This window comes from Eptesicus fuscus, chromosome 1 (assembly GCF_027574615.1).
Source record: "Eptesicus fuscus isolate TK198812 chromosome 1, DD_ASM_mEF_20220401, whole genome shotgun sequence".
NCBI classification, from domain to species: domain Eukaryota; kingdom Metazoa; phylum Chordata; class Mammalia; order Chiroptera; family Vespertilionidae; genus Eptesicus; species Eptesicus fuscus.
This window is the reverse complement of record NC_072473.1, coordinates 55,136,284-55,157,589: the sequence shown is the minus strand read 5'-3', so window position 1 is coordinate 55,157,589 and position 21,306 is coordinate 55,136,284. Positions and strand designations below refer to the sequence as shown.

The 21,306-nt window shown below is 38.6% G+C and overlaps 1 protein-coding gene across 1 annotated transcript in view; it reads left to right on the top strand.

Annotated features, from left to right (window-relative positions):
- Positions 1-21,306, top strand: part of HDAC8 (histone deacetylase 8) — a 486,506-nt gene that overhangs the window by 188,285 nt on the left and 276,915 nt on the right. The window contains exons 6-8 of the mRNA XM_054718946.1: positions 6,552-6,612; positions 7,154-7,326; positions 10,329-10,423. Coding sequence (XP_054574921.1) covers positions 6,552-6,612; positions 7,154-7,326; positions 10,329-10,423 — 329 coding nt within the window. The remainder of the gene's footprint in view (positions 1-6,551; positions 6,613-7,153; positions 7,327-10,328; positions 10,424-21,306) is intronic.

The following is a 21,306-nucleotide window of genomic DNA, read 5'->3' as shown; positions in this document are numbered from 1 at the left end:
AAAAATCAATAAGATATGTTTAAAAATTAGACTGGATATTACAAGAATTTGTTTACTAATTGGAGGTGAAGATAAGGATTGCCCAGCCACACAAGAGTGAGTGGCACATATCAGTCACTCAATAAATGTTTCTGGCCATTTGTTGAATTGAAATTATAAATATAACCTGTAGAGGAAACAATTGATTTGGTTTCTCAGCTTTCTCCAGCAAAAGAGCAGAAAATTTTGACAGTGTGTTTTATCCAAGGGCTTAAGGATAGACAAGGCAAGAATGACAAAAGTGTGAGGGAATTAAGTATGTTAGTAGAAGTTTTTGAAATGACTAACCATTTTCTCCAAAATGAGTAGTGAAGTAAGTGAGGTAAAAAAAAAAATAGGCCTGTAGACTTTAAAAATAGCAGAAAGACTAGGAAAAAAGATTTATAATGAGACTAAAGAGACAAATCAATGGAGAAACATGGAAGTATAGAACATTGTATACAGAAAATATAGTTCAGAGTTCAGAGTCCTAGAAGTGGAGCAATTCTAAGTACTTCCTTACCAGGCCCCAAAGTGTGATGTCAGAGAATTATAAGAGTTGGGTCTCACTAGTAAACCCATTGTTCAAACTAGTGTCTGATATTTAGTAGGCATTCAGTCAATGTTTGTTAAGGAAGGAAGGAAGGAAGGAAGGAAGGAAGGAAGGAAGGAAGGAAGGAAGGAAGGAAGGAAGGAAGAAAGGAAAGGAGGACAAGAGTCTTCTTCTCCTACTGGATCATAAGCTCCTTGGGTCTTACTTATTTCTATATTTTTAGTGCCTAGCATAGGGAAGAATAGGTGCTTGAATCAAGATTTTACTGAATGATGGCCATAAAAAAGGAAGGAAATCTTACCTTTTGTGACAGCATAGATAGACCTGGAGAGCATTATGCTAAGTGAAATAAGCCAGTCAGAGAAAGACAAGTACCATGATTTCACTTATATGTGGAACAAAATAAACTAACAAACAAAATAGAAATGGACTCACAGATACAGAGGACAGAATGACATCTGTCAGAGGGGAGGGGGGTTTGGGTGACAAAGGTGAAGGGATTAAGGAAAAAAAAAACCTTATCAACACAGACAGTAGTATGGTGATTACCAGAGGGAAAGAGGGAGTGGGTGAGGTAGAAAAGGGTAAAGGGAGGACTTGGCTTGGGATGGTGAACACATAATACAGTATATAGATGATGTATTATAGAATTGTACACATGAAACCTATTTAATTTTATTAACCAATGTCACCCCAATAAATTTAATAAAAAATAAAAAATGCAGGGGCAGGAAGGTTTTAGTGAGTGGATGGATATTGAATTGCAGAGAATGATGAGAAGAAAAGGGAGAGAGAAAAATTGTGAACCAGGTGCTAAAATTCTCAAGGTAGGTGAAAGAATACATTATAGATAGATAGATGATGATGATGATGATGATGATGATGATGATGATGATAGATAGATAGATCGATGATAGATAGATAGATGATAGATAGATGATAGATAGATAGATAGATAGATAGATAGATAGATAGATATAGATAGATAAGTTTCATAATATTTGGATAATGTAAGAAAGTGACATTGACCTCAAAAATGGAGATTGATGATAGGTAAGAATATTAGATTTGGAACTAGCAATAGAAAAAGGAATATTTCAATTTCTCTTTTCTCTTCCTGTGAATTCAGAAGAAATGCACACAGTGTGTTTTCTCCTTTGACACTCTCCCCTGACCCAATCTGCCACCAATCCCTCTGTTTTTTCCAAATTTTTCTTACCTTGCTTCCTGTTGCTCCTGTGCCTAGAATACTTCAATACCCTTTTTGCTAATCCCTCTGTCTCCAGATTTTCTCTCTCTTTGGACTTACGTGCAATAGCAAAAATCAAATTTTCTAATCATTCTTTTTCAGCAACATCAGTGCTTATCTCATACTTTTCCAGTGGCTCCCATTTGACTGTCAAATCAAATGAAAATTTCCAGTCTTGAATTTCTGTCCACCATATAGCTCTCTATAGTTGTCCTCATTTTCAGTTGCTTTAACATTTATACTGTATACAAAATACGCTACTTTTTTCAAATCTTCTAATTATCTTTTCTCTACCCATGTTAATCTTTTTTCTTTATTGATTAAGGTATTACATATGTGTCCTTATCCCCCCCCCATTGCCCCCCAAGCCCCCCCACTGCACTCCCGTTCATGCCCTCAACCCCCTGGTGTCTATGTCCATTGGTTAGGCATATATGCATGCATACACGTCCTTTGGTTGATCTCTCCCCCTTACCCCCACCCTCACCTGCCTTCCCTTTGAAGTTTGAGCATCTGATCGATGCTTCTCTGCCTCTGGATCTGTTTTTGTTCATCAGTTTATGTTGTCCATTATATTCCACAAATGAGTGAGATCATGTGATATTTATCGTTGTCTGCTGACTTATTTCGCTTAGCATAATGCTCTGCAGTTTCATCCATGCTGTTGCAAATGGTAGGAGTTCCTTCCTTTTTATAGCAGCATAGTATTCCATTGTGTAGATGTACCACAGTTTTTTAATCCACTCCATACTGTCTCCCACCATCAGTGCACAAGGGTTCCTTTTTCTCCACATCCTCACCAGCACTTGTCATTTGTTGATTTGTTGATAATAGCCATTCTGACAGGTGTGAAATGGTACCACATTGTCATTTTGATTTGCATCATTCTGATGATTAGTGACTTTGAGCATATTTTCATATGCCTCTGGGCCTTCTTTATGTCCTCTTTCGAAAAGTAACTATTTAGGTCTGTTGCCCATTTTCTGATTGGGTTGTTTATCTTCCCTTTGTTAAGTTGTGTGAGTTCTCTGTAAATGTTGGAGATTAAACCCTTATCGGAGATAACATTGGCAAATATGTTCTCTCATGCAGTGGGCTTTCTTATTGTTTTGTTGATGGTTTCTTTTTCTTTTTTATTGTTAGTTTAATTTATTTGCAGCATGTATCCTTTGTTGGCCAGGATATGTTAATCTGGCATTATAATTCTCTCCCTATACATATTAAGCTGTTGTCATTTTTGCATTAGCATTTCTTTTTTTTGGGGGGTGAGGGCATGAGTGGGTGGGGGTAATGGGGGAATAAGGACATATGTAATACCTTAATCAATAAAGAAAAAATTATAAATAGAAAAATGATGGTTTCTTTTTCTGTGCAGAAGCTTTTTATTTTGATGTAGTCCCATTTGTTTATTTTCTCTTTAGTTTCCATTGCCATTGGAGCTGTATCGGTGAAGCTATTACTTCAGCATATGTCTGAGATTTTGCTGCCTGTGGATTCCTCTAAGATTTTTATGGTTTCCCATCTTATGTTTAAGGCCTTTATCCATTTTGAGTTTATTTTTGTGTATGGTGTAAGTTGGTGGTCTAGTTTCATATTTTTGCATGTATCTGTCCAAGAAAATTCTAGCAAATCAAATCCAGCATTACATCAGAAAGATCATACACAATGACCAAGTATGATTTATCCTCAGGGATACAAGGATGGCACAATATCCGCAAATCAATAAACGTGATACATCATATAAACAAATTGAAAGATAAAAAATCACATAGTCATATCAATTGATGCAGAAAAAGCATTTGACAAAGTCCAACACCCTTTCTTGATAAAAACCATCAGCAAAGTGGGAATAGAGGGATCATACTGCAACATAATAAAAGTCTTATATGACAAACCTGCAGCCAACATCATACTCAATGGGCAAAAACTAAAACCATTTCACCTAAGAATAGGAATGAGACAGGGATGCTCACTTTCACCACTCCTGTTCATCATAGTACTGGAAGTGCTAGCCATAGCCATTAGACAAGAAGAAGAAATAAAAGGTAGCCAAATTGCGAAAGAAGACGTAAAACTGTCATTATTCGCAGATGACATGATATTGTACATAGAAAACCCTAAGACTCCATCAAAAAATTATTAGACTTAATAAATGAATTCGGCAATGTAGAAGGATATAAAATTAATGCCCAGAAATCTATGGCTTTTTTATATACCAATAGTGAACTTACAGAAAGAGAGATTTAAAAAACAATCCCATTTACCATTGCACAAAAAAATTAAGATACCTAGGAATAAACTGAACTAAGAAGGTAAAAGACCTGTGCTCAAAAAACTACAGGACACTGAAAAAAGAGATAGAGGAAGACATAAACAGATGGAAGAACATACCATATTCATGGATTGGTAGAATTAACATCATTAAAATGTCCATACTGCCCAAAGCAATCTATAGATTCAATGTAATCCCCATTAAAATACCAACGGCATATTTCACAGACCTAGAACAAACTCTCCAAAAATTCATCTGGAATAAAAAAAGACCCCAAATAGCTGCAGCAATCCTAAGAAGAAAAAAGTAAGAGGGATCTCAATACTAGATATCAAGGTGTATTACAAAGCCACTGTTCTCAAAACTGCCTGGTAGTGGCACAAGAACAGACATATACACCAATGGAATAGAATAGAGAACCCAGAAATCGACCCAAACCACTATGCTCAATTGATATTTGACACAGGAGGCAAGTGCATACAATGGAGTCAAGACAGTCTAATCTTTTATTTACTTTCATTTCTAAATAATCATAGATTCACAGGAGGTTGCAAAGAAATGTACAAGGAAGTCTTGTGCACCTTTCCTCCATCCTCCTTCAATGTTGACATCTTGTACAATTATAGTACAATCAAGAAGTTGACATTGGTACAATCCATAGAGCTTATTCACTTTTCACCAGTTATATATGTTGTGTGTGTGTGTGTGTGTGTGTGTGTGTAGCTCTATGTGACTTTGCATAGCCACCACTACTTCCACAATCAAAATACCGAACTGTACCATCACCACAAGACTCTGTCCTGCAACCACACCTATCCTTAACCTCTGGCAGCCACTAACGGTATATAAGTGGAATCATGCAATGTATATTTGGGGATTGACCTTTTTCACCCAGCATAATTCCCTTGAGACCTATCCAAGTTACTTTACATGTGTCAGTAGTTTCTTTTTATTGAACAATCTTCCAATGGTATGGATGTACCACAGTCTAACTATTCACTTGTTGAATTATATCTGAGTTGTTTCAAGTTTGGATTGTTACAAATAAAGCTTTTATGTACATTTATGTGCAAGTTCCTATATGAAAAAAAGTTTTCTCTTTAATAAATGTCCAAGAATCAATTGCTAAATCATATGGTAAGTCTACTTTTAGTTTTGATGGGAATAGCCAAAATATTTTCCAGAGTGGCTATATCATTTTACTTTCTCATCCAGAAGGTATGTGTGATATTGTTTTCCCCACATCCTAACAAGTAGTTGATGCTATTAGTATTTTTCATTTTAGCCATTTTGATATGTGGCTCATCATAGTTTTTCTGATCTTTTGAGACCTAAGTCAAGAGGTACCCCTGTAGAGGCTTTTCTAACATCATCTGTAAAAGTTGATTACTCTCTCCTCTATGCCATTTCTGCTATTTCATTCATCATTGTATTTTAAATATTTATTGACATAGTCTGACTTTTCCCTCTGTTCTGAGCCACATGAAGATAAGAACTGTGCCACATTCGTCTTTGTTCCTGCAACGTCTGGTACAGATTTATGCTGGACACACAGAGGGTGCTCAGTTAATGTGTGCAAACTGAGGGAAAGAATGAATGAGAAAACCTTAGTCTTTCTTGCCTCCCATTCCTCTACATTACCTGTAAACCTTTTTTAGAAAAGAAATCATTCCTTCCACTTTGTCTCACAGCAGCAACTAATAAGGTGCTCTGTACTTGTAGATGCTCAATAAATGTTGGCTCACTATTTAGATGCTTATCATTCCTCTGCACTCAAAAGAGATAAGCACATGAAAGAGAGTATAGGCCTGAGTATTCCTGTATTGAGTAGCATAGGTCATAAGTTTTATAATATTCTTATAATCTTCACAATCACTCAATATTTGTCTGTATAGATGAGAAATCAAAACAAAACAGTCCTTTGAGTCAAAGAATGACTGCAGCTGAGCACTTTTCAGTAGTTTCAATGCTTTTGTTACATATGAATTTGAGAGATCAGCATTTTATATCCCTGAATTCTTTTTGTAGTTTCAGAAGGATCTGGGATTTTTCTGTTTTTGCTGCACTGGTATAATTTGACATGTTGACTATGAAGGGGTATTATCCCCAGCATTTTTAATTACTTTTTTACTATGCTTTTTCTCAACTATGAAGTATGTTAATTTGCACATTTTTATATGTCTCTGTGAGTTACTCAGGCCCTTGAGTACTGGTATATGTTTTGTCTGGGAACTATATTATAAGCCCCTTGAGAGCAGGGATCTTATAACTCCTAGGAATGTATTCTGGACATTGTCAGTGTTCAATTAATGAGAATACTGGAAACCTGACTAAGATCATCTGTAACATTGACAACTTCCTTTTCTAATTTGAAAAAAAGTTGTTAGGTTGATTTGATAACATTGAATGATTCTACCCAAAATTATGCTAATTTCTACCCACTACAATTTGTTCTTTAGGCTGCTTTCAGATTTATAATTTTGGATCAGTTGTTGCAGTTTCCTTCCCTGTAATACTCTGGTAACGAATGAATTGGGGAGGGCTACATTCATAACCCAGAAGTTCTTTAGCATAATAAAAAGTAAGCTGATAATGTTTATGCTTTCAAAGCATGTAATTCTTTTCACCAGCCCCCAGTGATAACTAGGTGATAAACTCAAAGTATGTTGACAATTATGAGAAATAATCCTTAATAATCAACTATATATGTCTTATTTTCCCAGATTGTAAAATGAAATAATTGTGTACACTATGTACTATGACTGTTGAAGTTAAATTAATATGAAAGTTTCAAGGAAGTCTGAGTTCTAAAACTCAGTCCTTAGTGAGGGTGGAGTTAGATAGAATTTTTTGTATAAGTTGTTTTACAGAGGTATAATTTATATACAATCTGATTCACTCTTTTTAGATGGAAAGTGTGATGAGTTTGACAAGTTGGATTTTTTTCCTTCAGTATTTCCTGATTCACCTATACCTCCTACTGGCTCCACCATCATCACCACCTCTAGAGCAAAATAACCTATAATTTTCTGACATTTTATATTATATCTCTTTTCTACAGTGTACTAAAGGAGGTATATATGGCCTTTAATCCCAAAGCAGTGGTCTTACAGCTGGGAGCTGATACAATAGCTGGGGATCCCATGTGCTCCTTTAACATGTCTCCAGTGGGAATTGGCAGGTGTCTTAAGTACATCCTTCAGTGGCAATTGGCAACACTCATTTTGGGAGGAGGTGAGTACAAAGGAAGGTCACCAGGAGAATTTGTTGACCTTCCTCCATATTTTATTTATTGACACTGAGGAAAACTTGACTTTCTTAGATTAGATAATATCAACCTGCCTGTGGTCCAGAAGCCTGATTCAGTGAATTCTGCCACCTTCATAGTTCAGCATAAGGAAGTATTGATACACTTCTACTCAGTTTGGTGTATGCATTGACTCCTTGGCACTCCGACAGAAAATGTTCAAAATGTTTAGGTTAAAGGTGACACCAGATCTTATTAAGAACTAGAGGCCTGGTGCATGAAAATCGTGCACTCAGGGGGGGCTTGTGAGAGGGCACAGGCCAGGCCGAGGGACCCTCATCGGTGCAGGATTGGGGCTGGGGAGTGATGCAGGAAGTTGGCCAGCTGGGGAGGGACCATGGGAGGGCCTCAGGGCATGTCTGGCCCATCTTGCTCAGTCCTGATTGGCTGACCCCAGCAGCAAGCTAACCTACAGGCCCGAGTGTCTTCCCCCCGGTGTCAGTGCACATCATAGCAAGCAGTTGAGCACCCTTAACATATCATTAGCATATTATGCTTTGATTGGTTGAATGGCTGACCAGACGACCGGACACTTAGCATATTAGACTTTTATTTATAGGATTGAGAATGCTGACAGTGGATTTTGATCCATCTTCTCTCAGTGTAATCTTGACTCCCAATTCTAATAATAATGTTATAGAAACATACCACTAAAATTCTAATCCTACTCAAATATATGTAGTAAACACATGAATTCATTAAACCTAAGTTGAAATCAGGAATGACTTCTGCCCCCGCAACATCCTAAAAATGCATGGATTTGTTACAATAAAGTAAAATTGAGAGATCTAAAGAGTCTATTGGACATTCTTGCCCTCAGTGTATACTGATGTCTTGTATTACTTAACCAACAGAAGCTGAGTTTGTTCAATAGAAACATTTACACGTCTGTGAACTACCTTTGAAGATGCCTTGCTATCTTCTATCTGTCTGGCAGAGTCTTTATTTTATTGGGTGAATGCATCAGTGTGTTAAAATAACATGGTCAAGTTAGATTGAGCTTAAAATGTATGTATTATGGAACAGCTTATAGTTTGTGTTTCTGTCAGGTTGTTGTAAAAAACAAAATTAGAGGAACCATGTGAAGGCCTTATGAATGAGCATTCAATACAAATACACAAGCCTGGTCCTTTGGCAGCCTCAAACTCTAGAGGGATCAAAATTAAAGGTGCTTACAAGAGACAACCTCTTATAAAAAGCCAGAAAGAAATGTATTAACTTCAACTCAGAGAAAAGATAACATTGATAAGTGCTGTGTGGCATATAACTTTCCTTACCAGCATGAAGAATGATTATTATGATAGAAGTATAGTTATAGGAAAAGAAAACAAAAGACCTTCCCACAACACATAACTGTGTAAATTCAACTTTTGTTTGAGGCTTCAACCTATATTTAGCATTTTTAAAGCCTCTTAGCTTCCTTAGTCCAAAGTTTTGGCTTTTGAAAAATGTGTATTCCTGAAAATGCCTGTGCATAAATAGAATTTTTAGAAATCATATTGTATGTACACTAGAGAGAACTATTACTTAAAAGCTATAGTGATTCTTTTTTGAAATAAAATAATCACTCCCAGTAAGTCAACCTTAGAAGTTTAGATTTTTCACATCAGGAGTATTTAAAGTAATACCTATACTATTTCACTTAAATGTTCAACCACCAATAATGCATAAACAATTAGGGGAGATGGCCAAAGCCTCAAGCTTCAGTGGACCTTATTGAGGCCAAAAGACATATTCCAAAAGCCCCAGCAACCCTGACCTTTCAAGGAGTAAAAAGGCTTAAGAAATGAGTGACCATATGTCTCAATTTATATATGTTATCCCAGTGTAATTATTTTTTAATATATTTTTATTGATTTCAGAGAGGAAGGGAGAGGAAGAGAGAGATAGAGACATCAATGATGAGAGAGAAACATTGATCAGCTGCCTCCTGTAAGTTCCACACTGGGGACCGAGCCCGCAACTTGGGCATGTGCCCTGACCAGGAATCGAACCGTGACCTTCTGGTTTATAGATCGACACTCAACCACTGAGCCACGACAGCTGGGCTGCAGTGTAATTGTTAATAGTATCCCCTTTTACCTTTAAAATTATACCATTTTGGATGATAAAATTTATGGTTACCTAACCTAAAATATACTAAATTCAATTTCCCTCAGGCTGCATTGAGGTTGGGAAATCATTCTATTTTATCCTTACACTTTTGGAATTTAGCTAAAGGCCAGTATTCTAATGCTCGCATGGTAGAACACATCTATTCAGAACAAAAATATTCTGATTGGTAGCCAGTAGATATGGCTTCTGGGTGACTGACAGGACCTGACAAGATGGGTCAGTGTCAGTCAACAGTCCCTTTCTCAGCTCATTCTCTTTGATCTCTGCTACTAGGCCTGCATTTTGTGGAAAAAAGGAATGCTGATAATAAAATAAGAAAGTTTGTTTCTGTTAGCATTTTCCTTTTCTCTTCCCAGCATGTATCTAGAGCTACATCTGCCAATAGATTTAACATGCAAACCACATCCAGCAGTCATTTTATAGAATTGTTGCAAAATTCATCACAGAAACCTTCATGTTGGGGTCATCTCAAGAGATTTAGGTTCCAGGGATCTCATTCTTGCAGATTACTCTTGATGGAATTGAGAAGCTTAGAGTCCTCATGTGCATATTTGTTCTGAAACTAGAACGTTTTTAATCTCCATAGGCCTTGAACTTCCCAGTTTCACACTGTGCATGGTCTGACTTGGTCTACTGAAGTCTGACTGCCAGGTGGTTTAAAAATATAAGGGTATGTTTTGGTGAAATTCTACAAGTTGAAATTGTCTTTTTAGCCCTTTTATTAAAACATTTTTCTCTCCTTCCTTACCCTTCTTCCCTCTCCTGTTGTTTTGTGACTATTCTTTCCTAACTTCACAATTCTTGGTGGAAACAGGAGGCTATAACCTTGTCAACATGGCTCGATGCTGGACATACTTGCCCGGGGTCATCCTAGGGAAAACACTATCCTCTGAGATCCCAGATCATGAGGTAAGTAAGGCTCTGACAAGTCCTCTCTTCTTTAAGGGGAAGAGCTGAGTCATTCCACCTAATCAAAATCACATCCTCACTACTCAATACTGTTTTGTTGAGAGACACTCTAATAACAATAACATACTGTCTTGACAGAATAGTGGACTCTTGTTCCAAAATATCCAAGACCTTCTGCCTTTTTTACAAGAGATCTCAAAGGCCAACCAACTTTAATTTCTCAATTAATTACAGAGACTGTGGGACAGGGTCACCTGTTCACACAAAGAACTCTTTGGTATATGTGTATATTTTCATCCCTAACCTCAAAAAAGAAGTGGCAGTTTTCTAAATGTATAAGCTTGGATCTCATCTATCTTTAAAAAGTCCCATAGGCAGTATGTCCCACCTATGTTCTTTGGTGGTAGTCCTAATGTCTCAATTTTCTTTGGCTAATATAAAATTTAAGAAATACAGATCACCACAAAGACAGGTTTTGGTGCTTTTCCAGTGATTAGTGGCACACAGAGTTTGGGGTAGGACCATTCAAAATGTGAACTATGTCATTTGAACCCTCACCATTTTCTTTAATCATGAGTTGAGCTTTACATTTTCCATAGAAAAATGCCTGCTCTAGTTTTCCCAAAACAGGTTAATAGAAAGCTATCTGGAACCTGTGAGTGTGCTGACAATCCTTTACCCAAAGGTGTATCCCTTCTTTTCCCACCTACATCCATACCTGGCAGGAAGCATGTTATCACAGATCAGGATGTGTAGCTGCAGGCCTTAGACTGTGTGTCTTTATAATAATGAATCCACTTTCTCAAGCCAATTCCCAAGGTGTAGAGATGGTACTTTGGTTATAACATTTTTATTCCTCCCAGATACAGAAGCTGTGCACTTGGGAGCATTATGTTTTTGAAAGTTAGTATTATTGTTTTAAAAAATTAGAAATAAACTAATTTTATTCTAACAAGAGATGAGGTATAATATGTATCTCAGGGGAAAAAAAACACCTCAGTATGTCTAGAATACAAATAGAAGGCAAGCTATAATTTGAGACAATTTGCTGGTGTCAGGGTTAATAGAAATTTCTTTCCTTAACTTACCTTTATTCCATACTTGGAAGCTTTATGAAATATAAAGGTAAGCAAACAAATGTAATCATTGTTATTGCTGTGGGGGTGTCTCATATTGCATTATAATTTAAAGCACTGAGACTTTAAGAACTAATCAGGTTTTGTCAAAAATAGTTTTAAGCATATAGAAGCCTGAATTGAGAATGTGTTCTGTTCCTAGGAAACAATATAAATCCATAGAGTCATCTGTCTTAAAAGGTTTATGACATTTTAATAAAGATGAATACTGCCTCTGGTACATGGAAAAGCAATGTGCCTCAATAGGTGTAGGTTTGGCCTTATAGATAGACATGCCCTGTCTTTATACTGACATATTCTGCCAGATTAAATGAGATCTAATGTATGCCAAGTGCCTAGCACAGTTCTTGGAACATAAAAGGCACCTTTGACATCTAAATTTTCCCCTTCCCCTTTGTGTGCTCCTAACAACTTCTTATAATCAGACATTTATGACTTTGTGATTCATAAATTTGCCCAAACTTTTTTTGAATCCCTTCTATAATATCCTTCTGGTATTAGAGATGTGAGTCATCCAAGAAGGAAGAAAGAAAAAAATTGAAATGACAGCCTTCCAAGTTTAATAAGATAATATTTTCATGAAAATTGCCAAACATAGACTCTACAGCATGAAGGCATAAATAAGTTTTGTGCCACAATACACAGTTGCACACAAATATGCTTGTGGTCCTCTGTAATCAGATAAACAAATGGTAGATAAAAACAATTTATTGAACACCCATTTTTGAAAGATGCAGACTCAAAGACCGTGTTCCCTACCTCAAGCATCAGGGAAGGTGGGCAGTATAAGTGCTGGGAGAATATATAGGTAACACAAATAATTATATTGCAGAGCAGAATAAGAACCGCAAGACAGTAGGAACAATGGCTATGGAGATGTGCTTCAAATATAAACAGGATACAGAGGAGTGTACAAAATACCCTGCCCTCCAGGAACTGAAAATATAATTGAGAAATATAGTCACTGACAAGGTCAAGACAGTGTAGGAGTCAACCACAGTTGAGCTGACTCCCTCACTGTCTTCACTCTCATTCTTGGGCTTGTGTTCTGTATCCTTGGATAATAATCTTCCTCCTCTTCCAAATGCCTTTCCCCCACCTCTCTACTATCTTCATAGGTCCAGCTTCAAGTCCTATGCCTTTAATAATCCCTTACCTAAATATACCAAATCCCTTTCAGCTCTTTCTTCACATTTGTTTGTTAAATGTTTCATCATTCATTTAACAAATATTCCTTGGGCCCCTACTACTTGCCAGGCCCTATTCAGACCTAGATTCAGAGATACAAAGACTGACAAGATAGCCTGGCCAGTGTAGGTCAGTGGTTGAGTATCGACCCATGAACCAAGAGGTCTCTGGTTTTGTTGGGGTGCATGCCCGAGTTGCAGGCTCGATCCCTGGTGTGCTGTGTGCAAGAGGTAGCCAATTGATGTTGATGTTTCTCTCTCATTGATATTTCTATCTCTCTTTCCCTTCCTCTCTCTCTCTAAATATCAGTAAAAACATATTTTTAAAGACTAACAAACCCAGTACCCTCAAATATCTCATCATCTAATACAGGCAACCGAATAATGTGCTCAAATCCAGGTCAGATGAGGAGCATAGGGGAAATGTTTCATCAAAACTTTGAAACAAAAAACTTTGAACTGAATCTTGGACGTTGACTGGGAGTTTGCCAGGTGAAGAAGTGGAAAAGGCATTCTAGGCAAGGGGAACAGAGATTGGAAAGAACCTGATGCTTCATGGGACCACTGAGAAGTTTGATATAATGGTAGAACATGGGGGTTATGAGAAAGAATGGGAAGGAAAAAGGCTTGAGTGGAAATGGGAACCAGGTAATGAAGACCCTTTAATGCTGCACTAAAGAGCTTCACTTTGTTTGTGAAAACAGATGAGCATTTTTTTTTAGAAAGTTTACTTGGTAGAACATGGCAGATAGACTGCAAAGGGAGAGACTTGAGAAAGCCAAACCTGCTAAGAGATTGAAGTACACTCTTATAACATGTAGAGTCTGCACCATTCATTTGGTCATTTATGTTTTGATTGTCTGCATTCCCCCTCAATGCCTAACAATGTTAATCACCCACCTACTTGGTATTGATTCATTGAATGAACAACTGAATAATATGTGTCTCAACATTCACATTGGAAAACTTCTATTATTAAGATGGAAGAATTGGATGCATGATCTAGCCTTTTTCTAGAAACAGTTTAACCCTAGTACCAACTCCCATCCTTTGCAAGAATTGCAGGTGAATACCAGTTATATGAGATAGATGTATCCATTGGAAAATGCTAGATTGCCAAATGAAGGGAAGGGACTTAGGACGGCAAGCCCAGCACAAATATTAGAAGTGATTAGTGATGTAAAAATAAAAGAAGAAGTGATTGCCGAAACCGGTTTGGCTCAGTGGATAGAGCGTCGGCCTGCGGACTGAAAGGTCCCAGGTTCGATTCCGGTCAAGGGCATGTACCTTGGTTGCGGGCACATCCCCAGTAGGGGTTGTGCAAGAGGCAGCTGATCGATGTTTCTCTATCATCGATGTTTCTAACTCTCTATCCCTCTCTCTTCCTCCCTGTGAAAAATCAATAAAATATTTTTTTTAAAAGAAGAAGTGATTAGTAGTGAGATTCAATCATAACCCTCAGGAGATACAAAACTAGTGATGCCATAAAGCCAGTGATCAGGGAGTTAGTCCCAGCCCAAGAACTGGGGAGCCAGGTTGGCCAGCCAGATGTGGAATAAAGAAGCAGTCCCAGCTGGAAGAAGTATTGGGCCCATATTGGAAAGCTAAGAGAAATGGAGCCTGCCCATATGACTGGCCCAGGTGTCTTTACCATAGAAAAATCCCAAAGGTGACATGGGTTCCTATATAAAATCGCCAGTGCATGGCTAATTTAGCAAATCATTTCCATGTAAAGAGGCTTAAGGCCTATTATATATCAGAATCTTCTGTAATCCAGTAATACTATTTGGATCCTATGTTCTAAAAAAGAGTACAGCAGTTATATCATGTACACATCAGTTATATGTATATTCCTGAATCATCATGTAGGTTTATAAACAAAATTTAGTGAAAAAATACTTACTTAGCCAGCCACTTTTGATAGACTGTTAGATAAACTATGCCTCATTCATACCAGGGAATATATGTAGCCATTGAAAAAAATTGATTTATATCCTATATAATAAAAGGCTAATATGCAAATAGACTGAATAGTGGAACAACCGGACAACTGGTCACTATGACATGTGCTGACCACCAGGGGGTATACGCGGAACATGGCGGGTGTCCGCCACAGCGGGATGGTGGAGCAGGTGAGTGGGGGTGCCAGACCAAGGTGGTGTGCCAGTTGTTGTCATTGGGACAAGCCTCTGGTGGTTACTGAAAATTCTTTGCTCCTGCACACCGCGTTCCCACTGGCACTCACACCTGCTGCCAGTGCTGGCCCCGCTCGCACCACCCGCTGCTGGCACCTGGAGCCAGCCCTGATCACTCAGCACTGCCAGCGGGTGTGAGCAGCGGCTGCCAACCCCAATCACCCCTCAGGGCTTCTCCACCTCCCCCTGCTTTTGAGGGACAATCAATCGGGGCAGTAGCCACCGCTCGCACCTGCTGCCAGCACTGGCCCCGCTCACACCTGCTGCTGGCACCGGAGACCACACTCGCACTAATTGCTGGTGCCAGTCATGCTCACACTGCAGCTGGTGCTGGAGCCTCCGCTTGCACCCACACCCTGGGCTGGTCCCAATCGTTCGGCGCCGTCAGTGGGTGTGAGCAAGTGGCTGGCACTGTCAGCGTGTGGGAGCTGTGGCTGCCGGAGTGGGGCTGCAGGCAGACAGGGAACTGGGAGCTGTGGTGGGAGGGGCCAGGAGGGGGTGGAGGATGGGCTGAGACCCACCCCTGTGCCCATTGTAGCCTCGTGGCCCACAGTTCCTTTCAAGGTGCACAAATTCGTGCACTGGGCCCCTAGTACAAATATATGCTTACAGGGAATTCTATAGATTACTCTGAATCTATACCTTGATTTGTGAAAAAATAACATTTTAACAATATTTAATCTTTCAATCCATGAATTTGCTATGCCTTTTCATTTACTTAAGAGTTTAATTTCAATTTTTAATTTATACTTTTCAGCAAACAGGTCATATACAAATTTTGTTAAGTGTATTCCTAAGTATTTTATGATTTTGATGTTATTATAATTGGTATTCTAAATTTCCATTTCCAGTTGTTTGTTGCTAGAATATAGAAGTTCAATTGTTTTTTTATATTCATCTTGAATAATGTAACATTGCTAAACTCATTAGCACTAGCAGCTTTTTTGTAGATTCCTTAGCATGTTCCATGTATACAAACATGTTATCAGTGAATAAAGAGTTTTACTTATTCTTTTACAATCTTCATGCCTTTTATTTATTTATATTTCTTGCCTTATTATACTGGTTGGGACCTCCAAAGTAATGTTGAGTAAAAGTGATGAGAGTGAGAATCCTTGTCTTTTTCCCATTCAAAGGGAAAGCACTTAATTTTTCACTATGAAGTGTGATGTTAGCTGTAGGGTTTTTAAAAATAAATGTCCTTTATTAGATTGAGAAAGTTCCTTTCTATTCCTAATTTACTGAGAATTATTCTCACAAATGAGTGTTGGATTTTGACAAATGCTTTTTCTTTCTTCTTTTTTTTTAAATAAATCTTTATTGTTCAGATTATTACAGATGTTCCTCCTTTTTCCCCCCATAGCTCCCCTCCACCCGACCCCCCCCAACCCCATGCCCTTAACCCCCGCCACTGTCCTCATCCATAGGTGTAAGATTTTTGTCCATTCTCTTCCCGCACCCCTCACACCCCTTTCCCCCTGAGAATTGTCAGTCCACTCCCTTTCTATGCCTCTGATTCTATTATATTCACCAGTTTATTCTGTTCATCAGACTTTTTATTGACTTGATTTTTAGATTCACTTGTTGATAGATATGTATTTGTTGTCACTTTGTTGTTCATAATTTTTATCTTTACCTTTTTCTTCTTCTTCTTCTACTTAAAGAATATGCTCAGCATTTCATATAATCCTAGTTTGGTGGTGATGAACTCCTTTAGCTTTTTCTTGTCTGTGAAGCTCTTTATCTGACCTTCAATTCTGAATGATAGCTTTGCTGGGCAGAGTAATCTTGGTTGTAGGTTCTTGCTATTCATCACTTGGAATATTTCTTGCGACTCCCTTCTGGCCTGCATAGTTTCTGTTGATAAATCAGCTGACAATCATATGGGTACTCCCTTGTAGGTAACTAACTTTTTCTCTTGCTGCTTTTAGTATTCTCTGTTTGTCTTTTGCCCTTGGCATTTTAATTATGATGTGTCTTGATGTGGTCCTCTTTGGATTCCTCTTGTTTGGGGTTTTCTGCACTTCCTGGACTTGTAAGTCTATTTCTTTCACCAGGTAGGGAAAGTTTTCTGTCATTATTTCTTCAAATAGGTTTTCAATATCTTGCTCTCTCTCTTCTTCTGGCACCCCCATAATTCGGATGTTGGTACACTTGAAGTTGTCCCAGAGGCTCTTTACACTATCTTCATATTTTTTTATTCTTTTTTCTTTTTGTTTTTCTGGTTGGGTGTTTTTTGCTTCCTCATATTTCAAATCTTTGGTTTGATTCTTGGGGTCCTTTGGTCTACTGTTGAATTTCTGTATATTATTCTTTATTTCAGACAGTGTATGCTTAATTTCAGACTGGTCCTTTTCCATTTTTCTGGCATTCTCATTAAGATCCTTAAAGGTCTCACTAAGTTCCTCGGAGGTTTCTAGAAGATTCTTGAATAACTTTGTAACTGTGGTTTAGAACTCTATATCCAGTAGTTTGCTTTCCTCCTTTTCTTTCATTCGTGGCATGTCTTTTTTCTCCGAATTTTGTCTGCTTCCCTGAGCTGATAGAGTGGCTTTGGGGGTAGGTGACCTATTGGGCCCAGTGGCACAGCCTCCCCAATCACCTGAGGTGGACACTCTTGGTGCACCCCTTTGTGGGCTGGGTGCACAGTGTTGTTGTAGTTAAGCCTTGATTGCTGTTGGTATACTGGGAGGAATTGACCTCCAGGCCAATTGGCTGTGTCTATAATGGAAGAACTGCTGTGCTGGAGACACCTTTATGGGGCAGGACTTGCTTCAGTGGGGCTTTGGTGCTCACTGAATCTGCCTCTTGAGTGTGTCACTTACGGATGTGAGGAGCTAAAATCTGGTATCGTCTCACACTGACCACTAGGTATACTGGCTCCTGGATCTCCAAGGAGGTGCAAGTCAGCTACTGCCTGAGGCCACCCAGCAGGAGCTACAGCGAGATCTGCAGATTTCTCCTCTTTGTTTGGGGTTTGGAAGTTTTGGAGCTGTCTGACCCAGCTGCAGTTTGTTAGGTTAAGCTGTGAAAGGGCAGGCCATTCATTTGCAAAAGCCCCTGCCCACAGTTTGGGTGGGTTTTTAAATTGGGTGGGGCGGGGTCTCAAGGAATCACCAGGGTGTAGCAAATAGCGATGGCTGCCAGTCAGCTTTCTCTGTGTCTCCGAGTCTCTGCATCCTGCACACCAGTGCAATAAACAATGATTCCTGCGAGCACCTCTACAAGAAAGCCACCCTCACTTTCTGACCCGATGACAGACAGTCCAGCTTCTCCCCGTAGGAGTCTGGGTCCCCAGAGTCTCACCAGAAACTGGAGTTCAGAGCAGTCATGAGCTTGTATCTCCTTCCCAATTGAAAAAAACAGCACACCCAGTTACCAGCCCAATTCATGAGCCTCCGTACCTCTGCTTTTCCGCGCCTCTGCACGTCCTGCCCAGTCTCAATGTGTTTTTTTTCTTTCCTTCTAGTTGTAGAATTTCTACCCAGCCAGCTTTTCTGTGATTCTGGGTGATAGTCATTTTGTCTTTTAGTTGTAGTTTTGGTGTGGTTGTGAGAGGCAGCACGTACAGGTGTATACCTTATGTCGCCATCTTGGTTTCTCAAATGCTTTTTCTTCATCTATTGAAATGATCTTATGGTGTCCTCTTATTCTGTTAATATAGTAAATTGCATTAATTTTTGCTTTATTTTAATGTTAAATTAACCTTGCATTTCTAGGATAAACTCTACTTGGCCATGGTATATTTTACTTTTTATATATTGCTGGATTTAGTTTGTTGAAATTTTGTTAAGGAATTCTGTGTTGGTGAGGGATGTTGACCTGTTGTTTTCTTTTCTTGTAATGTCTTTGGTTTAAATCAGGGCAATGCTGATCTTATAAAATGACTTGGGAATTATCCCTGCCTCCTCTATTTTCTGAAAGACTTTATGTCAAATTTATATTATGTTTACTTAAATTAAATAATTCACCAGTGAAAACATTTGAGCCTAGAATTTTCTTCATGGGAAGGTTTTTAATTATGAATAGCATTCCTTTAATAGTTATATGGCTATTCAGAGTTTCTATTTCTTCTCGCTTCCATGTTGATAATTTGTCTTCAAGGAATTTGCCAATTCACTCATAATAGGTCCTTATTATTCTTGCATGTCAGTAGGAGCTATAGTGATATCCATTCTTTCATTCCTGGTATTGCTAATTTCTGTACTTTTTCCTTGTTTATTTTAGCTTGTAGTTTATCAATTTATTGAACTGTAGTTTTTTTCTCAAATAACCAGCTTTTAATTTATTGACTTTATTTTTCTCTTTTCTACTCCATTATAGCTGCTCATATCTTTGTTATTTCTTTCCTTCTTCTTTGTATTGATTTTAGTTTTTCCTAGTTTATGATAGAAATTAAGTACATTGATTTTAAACATTTCCTCTTTTCTAATATAAACATTTTATGATGTAAATTTTCATCTAAGCACAGCTTTTGCTGCTGTTAACATTTTTATTTTGTTCAAAATATTTTCTACTTTTCTTTATTGACTGATGGGTTATTTAGAAGCATGGGTTTTTTAAAAAATAAGTTTCAAATATTTGAGGATTTTCCAGATATTTTTTCTGTTTTTAATTCAATTTTGTTGTGCTCAGGTAACATACTTTGAATGATTTCAGTACTTTTATATTTACTGAAATTTGTTTTATGACCCAATGTATGATTTGTCTTAGTGAATGTTTCATGTGCAATTTGCAAGGAATGTATATTTTGCTGTTATTAGATAGCATTTTCTATCATCAGTTAGGTCAGGATGGTTACGAATGTTGTTTATATCTTCTATATCCTTGATTTTCTATGTGCTTGTTCTATCAATTACTGAGAGAATTTAAATCTCCAATCATGATTTTGGATTTGGCTATTTTTCTTTTTAGTTGTGCTGGTTTGGGCTTCATGTAGTTTTGAAGCTTTTTTTTAGATGTACATATTTAGGGTTGTCAGATTTTCTTGATAAATTTACCCTTTATTAATATGAAATATACCTCTTTATCTCTGGTAATATTCCTTGTAATGAAGTCTACTTTGTTTGATTTTAATATTTTCACACCTGTTTTCTTATGATTATTATTTGTGGAGTATATATTTTTCTGTCCTTTTACTTTTAACCTATTTGTAGCTTCATATTTAAATTGTTTTTCTTATAGACAGCATATGGTTGGTTCCTGATTTTTATCTATTTTGAAATCTTTGCCTTTTTGTTGGAGTACCTAGAAAATTCACCTTTAAGTAAATTATTTATATGTTTAGGTTTAAATCCATTCCCTATTTGTTTTCTATTTGTACCATTTGATCTGTGTTCCTTTCTATTTTCCTGCCCTCTTTTGAATTAAGTAAATATTTTCAGGGTTTCATTTATCTTATTTATTTGCTTATTAGCTACTAGTGGCCCAGTGCACAAAATTCGTGCACATTAAAAGGGAATTAATTAGAGGAAATATTTTAATATTGCTATTTGCCCTTTCTCTATAATATAAGTGTCAGAGATGAAAAAAAATTAGTAAAATGTATATGAAAATATCCCTCCTGTCAGAGTCTGGGGCACGCTGTGGGACCTAGAGTCAAGTCCCTGCCCATCACATGCACCCACTTCGAAAACACAGGAGATGCAGACCTGGCCGGCCCCACCCCAATTGAGTGAGACCCAGACCCAGCCAGCCCCACCCCCATCAAGCCCCTCTGGGCGGGGGGTGCAGCCTCAGGTCCCACGGCCTGGTGTCAGGTAGGGGGTGCAGTCTCAGTCCCCCTTCAAGCCCTGCTGGGCAGGGGCCATGGCCTGAGGACCTCCGTAAAGCCCCACCAGGTGAGGGGCACGGCCTTAGGTCCCCTGTCAAGCCCCACCAGGCAAGGGGTGCTGTCTGTGGTCCCTCGCCCTGGCCAGGCACCATGCAGCCTCAGGTCCCTGCTGTTCAGTCGTGATGTTACAGTGTCCTGGCTAATTTGCATATTCCTCTATTATTTAGATAGACTAGAGGCCCGGTGCATGAAAATTGTGCACTGGGTGGGGGGTCCCTCAGCCTGAACTGCACCCTCTCGCAGTCCGGGAGCCCTCAGGGGATGTCTGACTGATGGCTTAGGCCCACTCCCCATTGAGAGTGGGCCAAAGCCATCAGTCGGACATCCTTAGCGTTGCTGCAGAGGCGGAGAGGCTCCCACTATTGCCGCTGCATTTGCCAGCCATGAGCCCAGCTTCTGGCTGAACAGTGCTCCCCCTGTGAAAGTGCACTGATCACCAGGGGGCAGCTCCTGCATTGAGCCTCTGCCCCCTGGTGGTCAGTGAGTGTCATAGTGACCGGTCGTTCCGCTGTTGTGCGAAACCAGCTCTCCA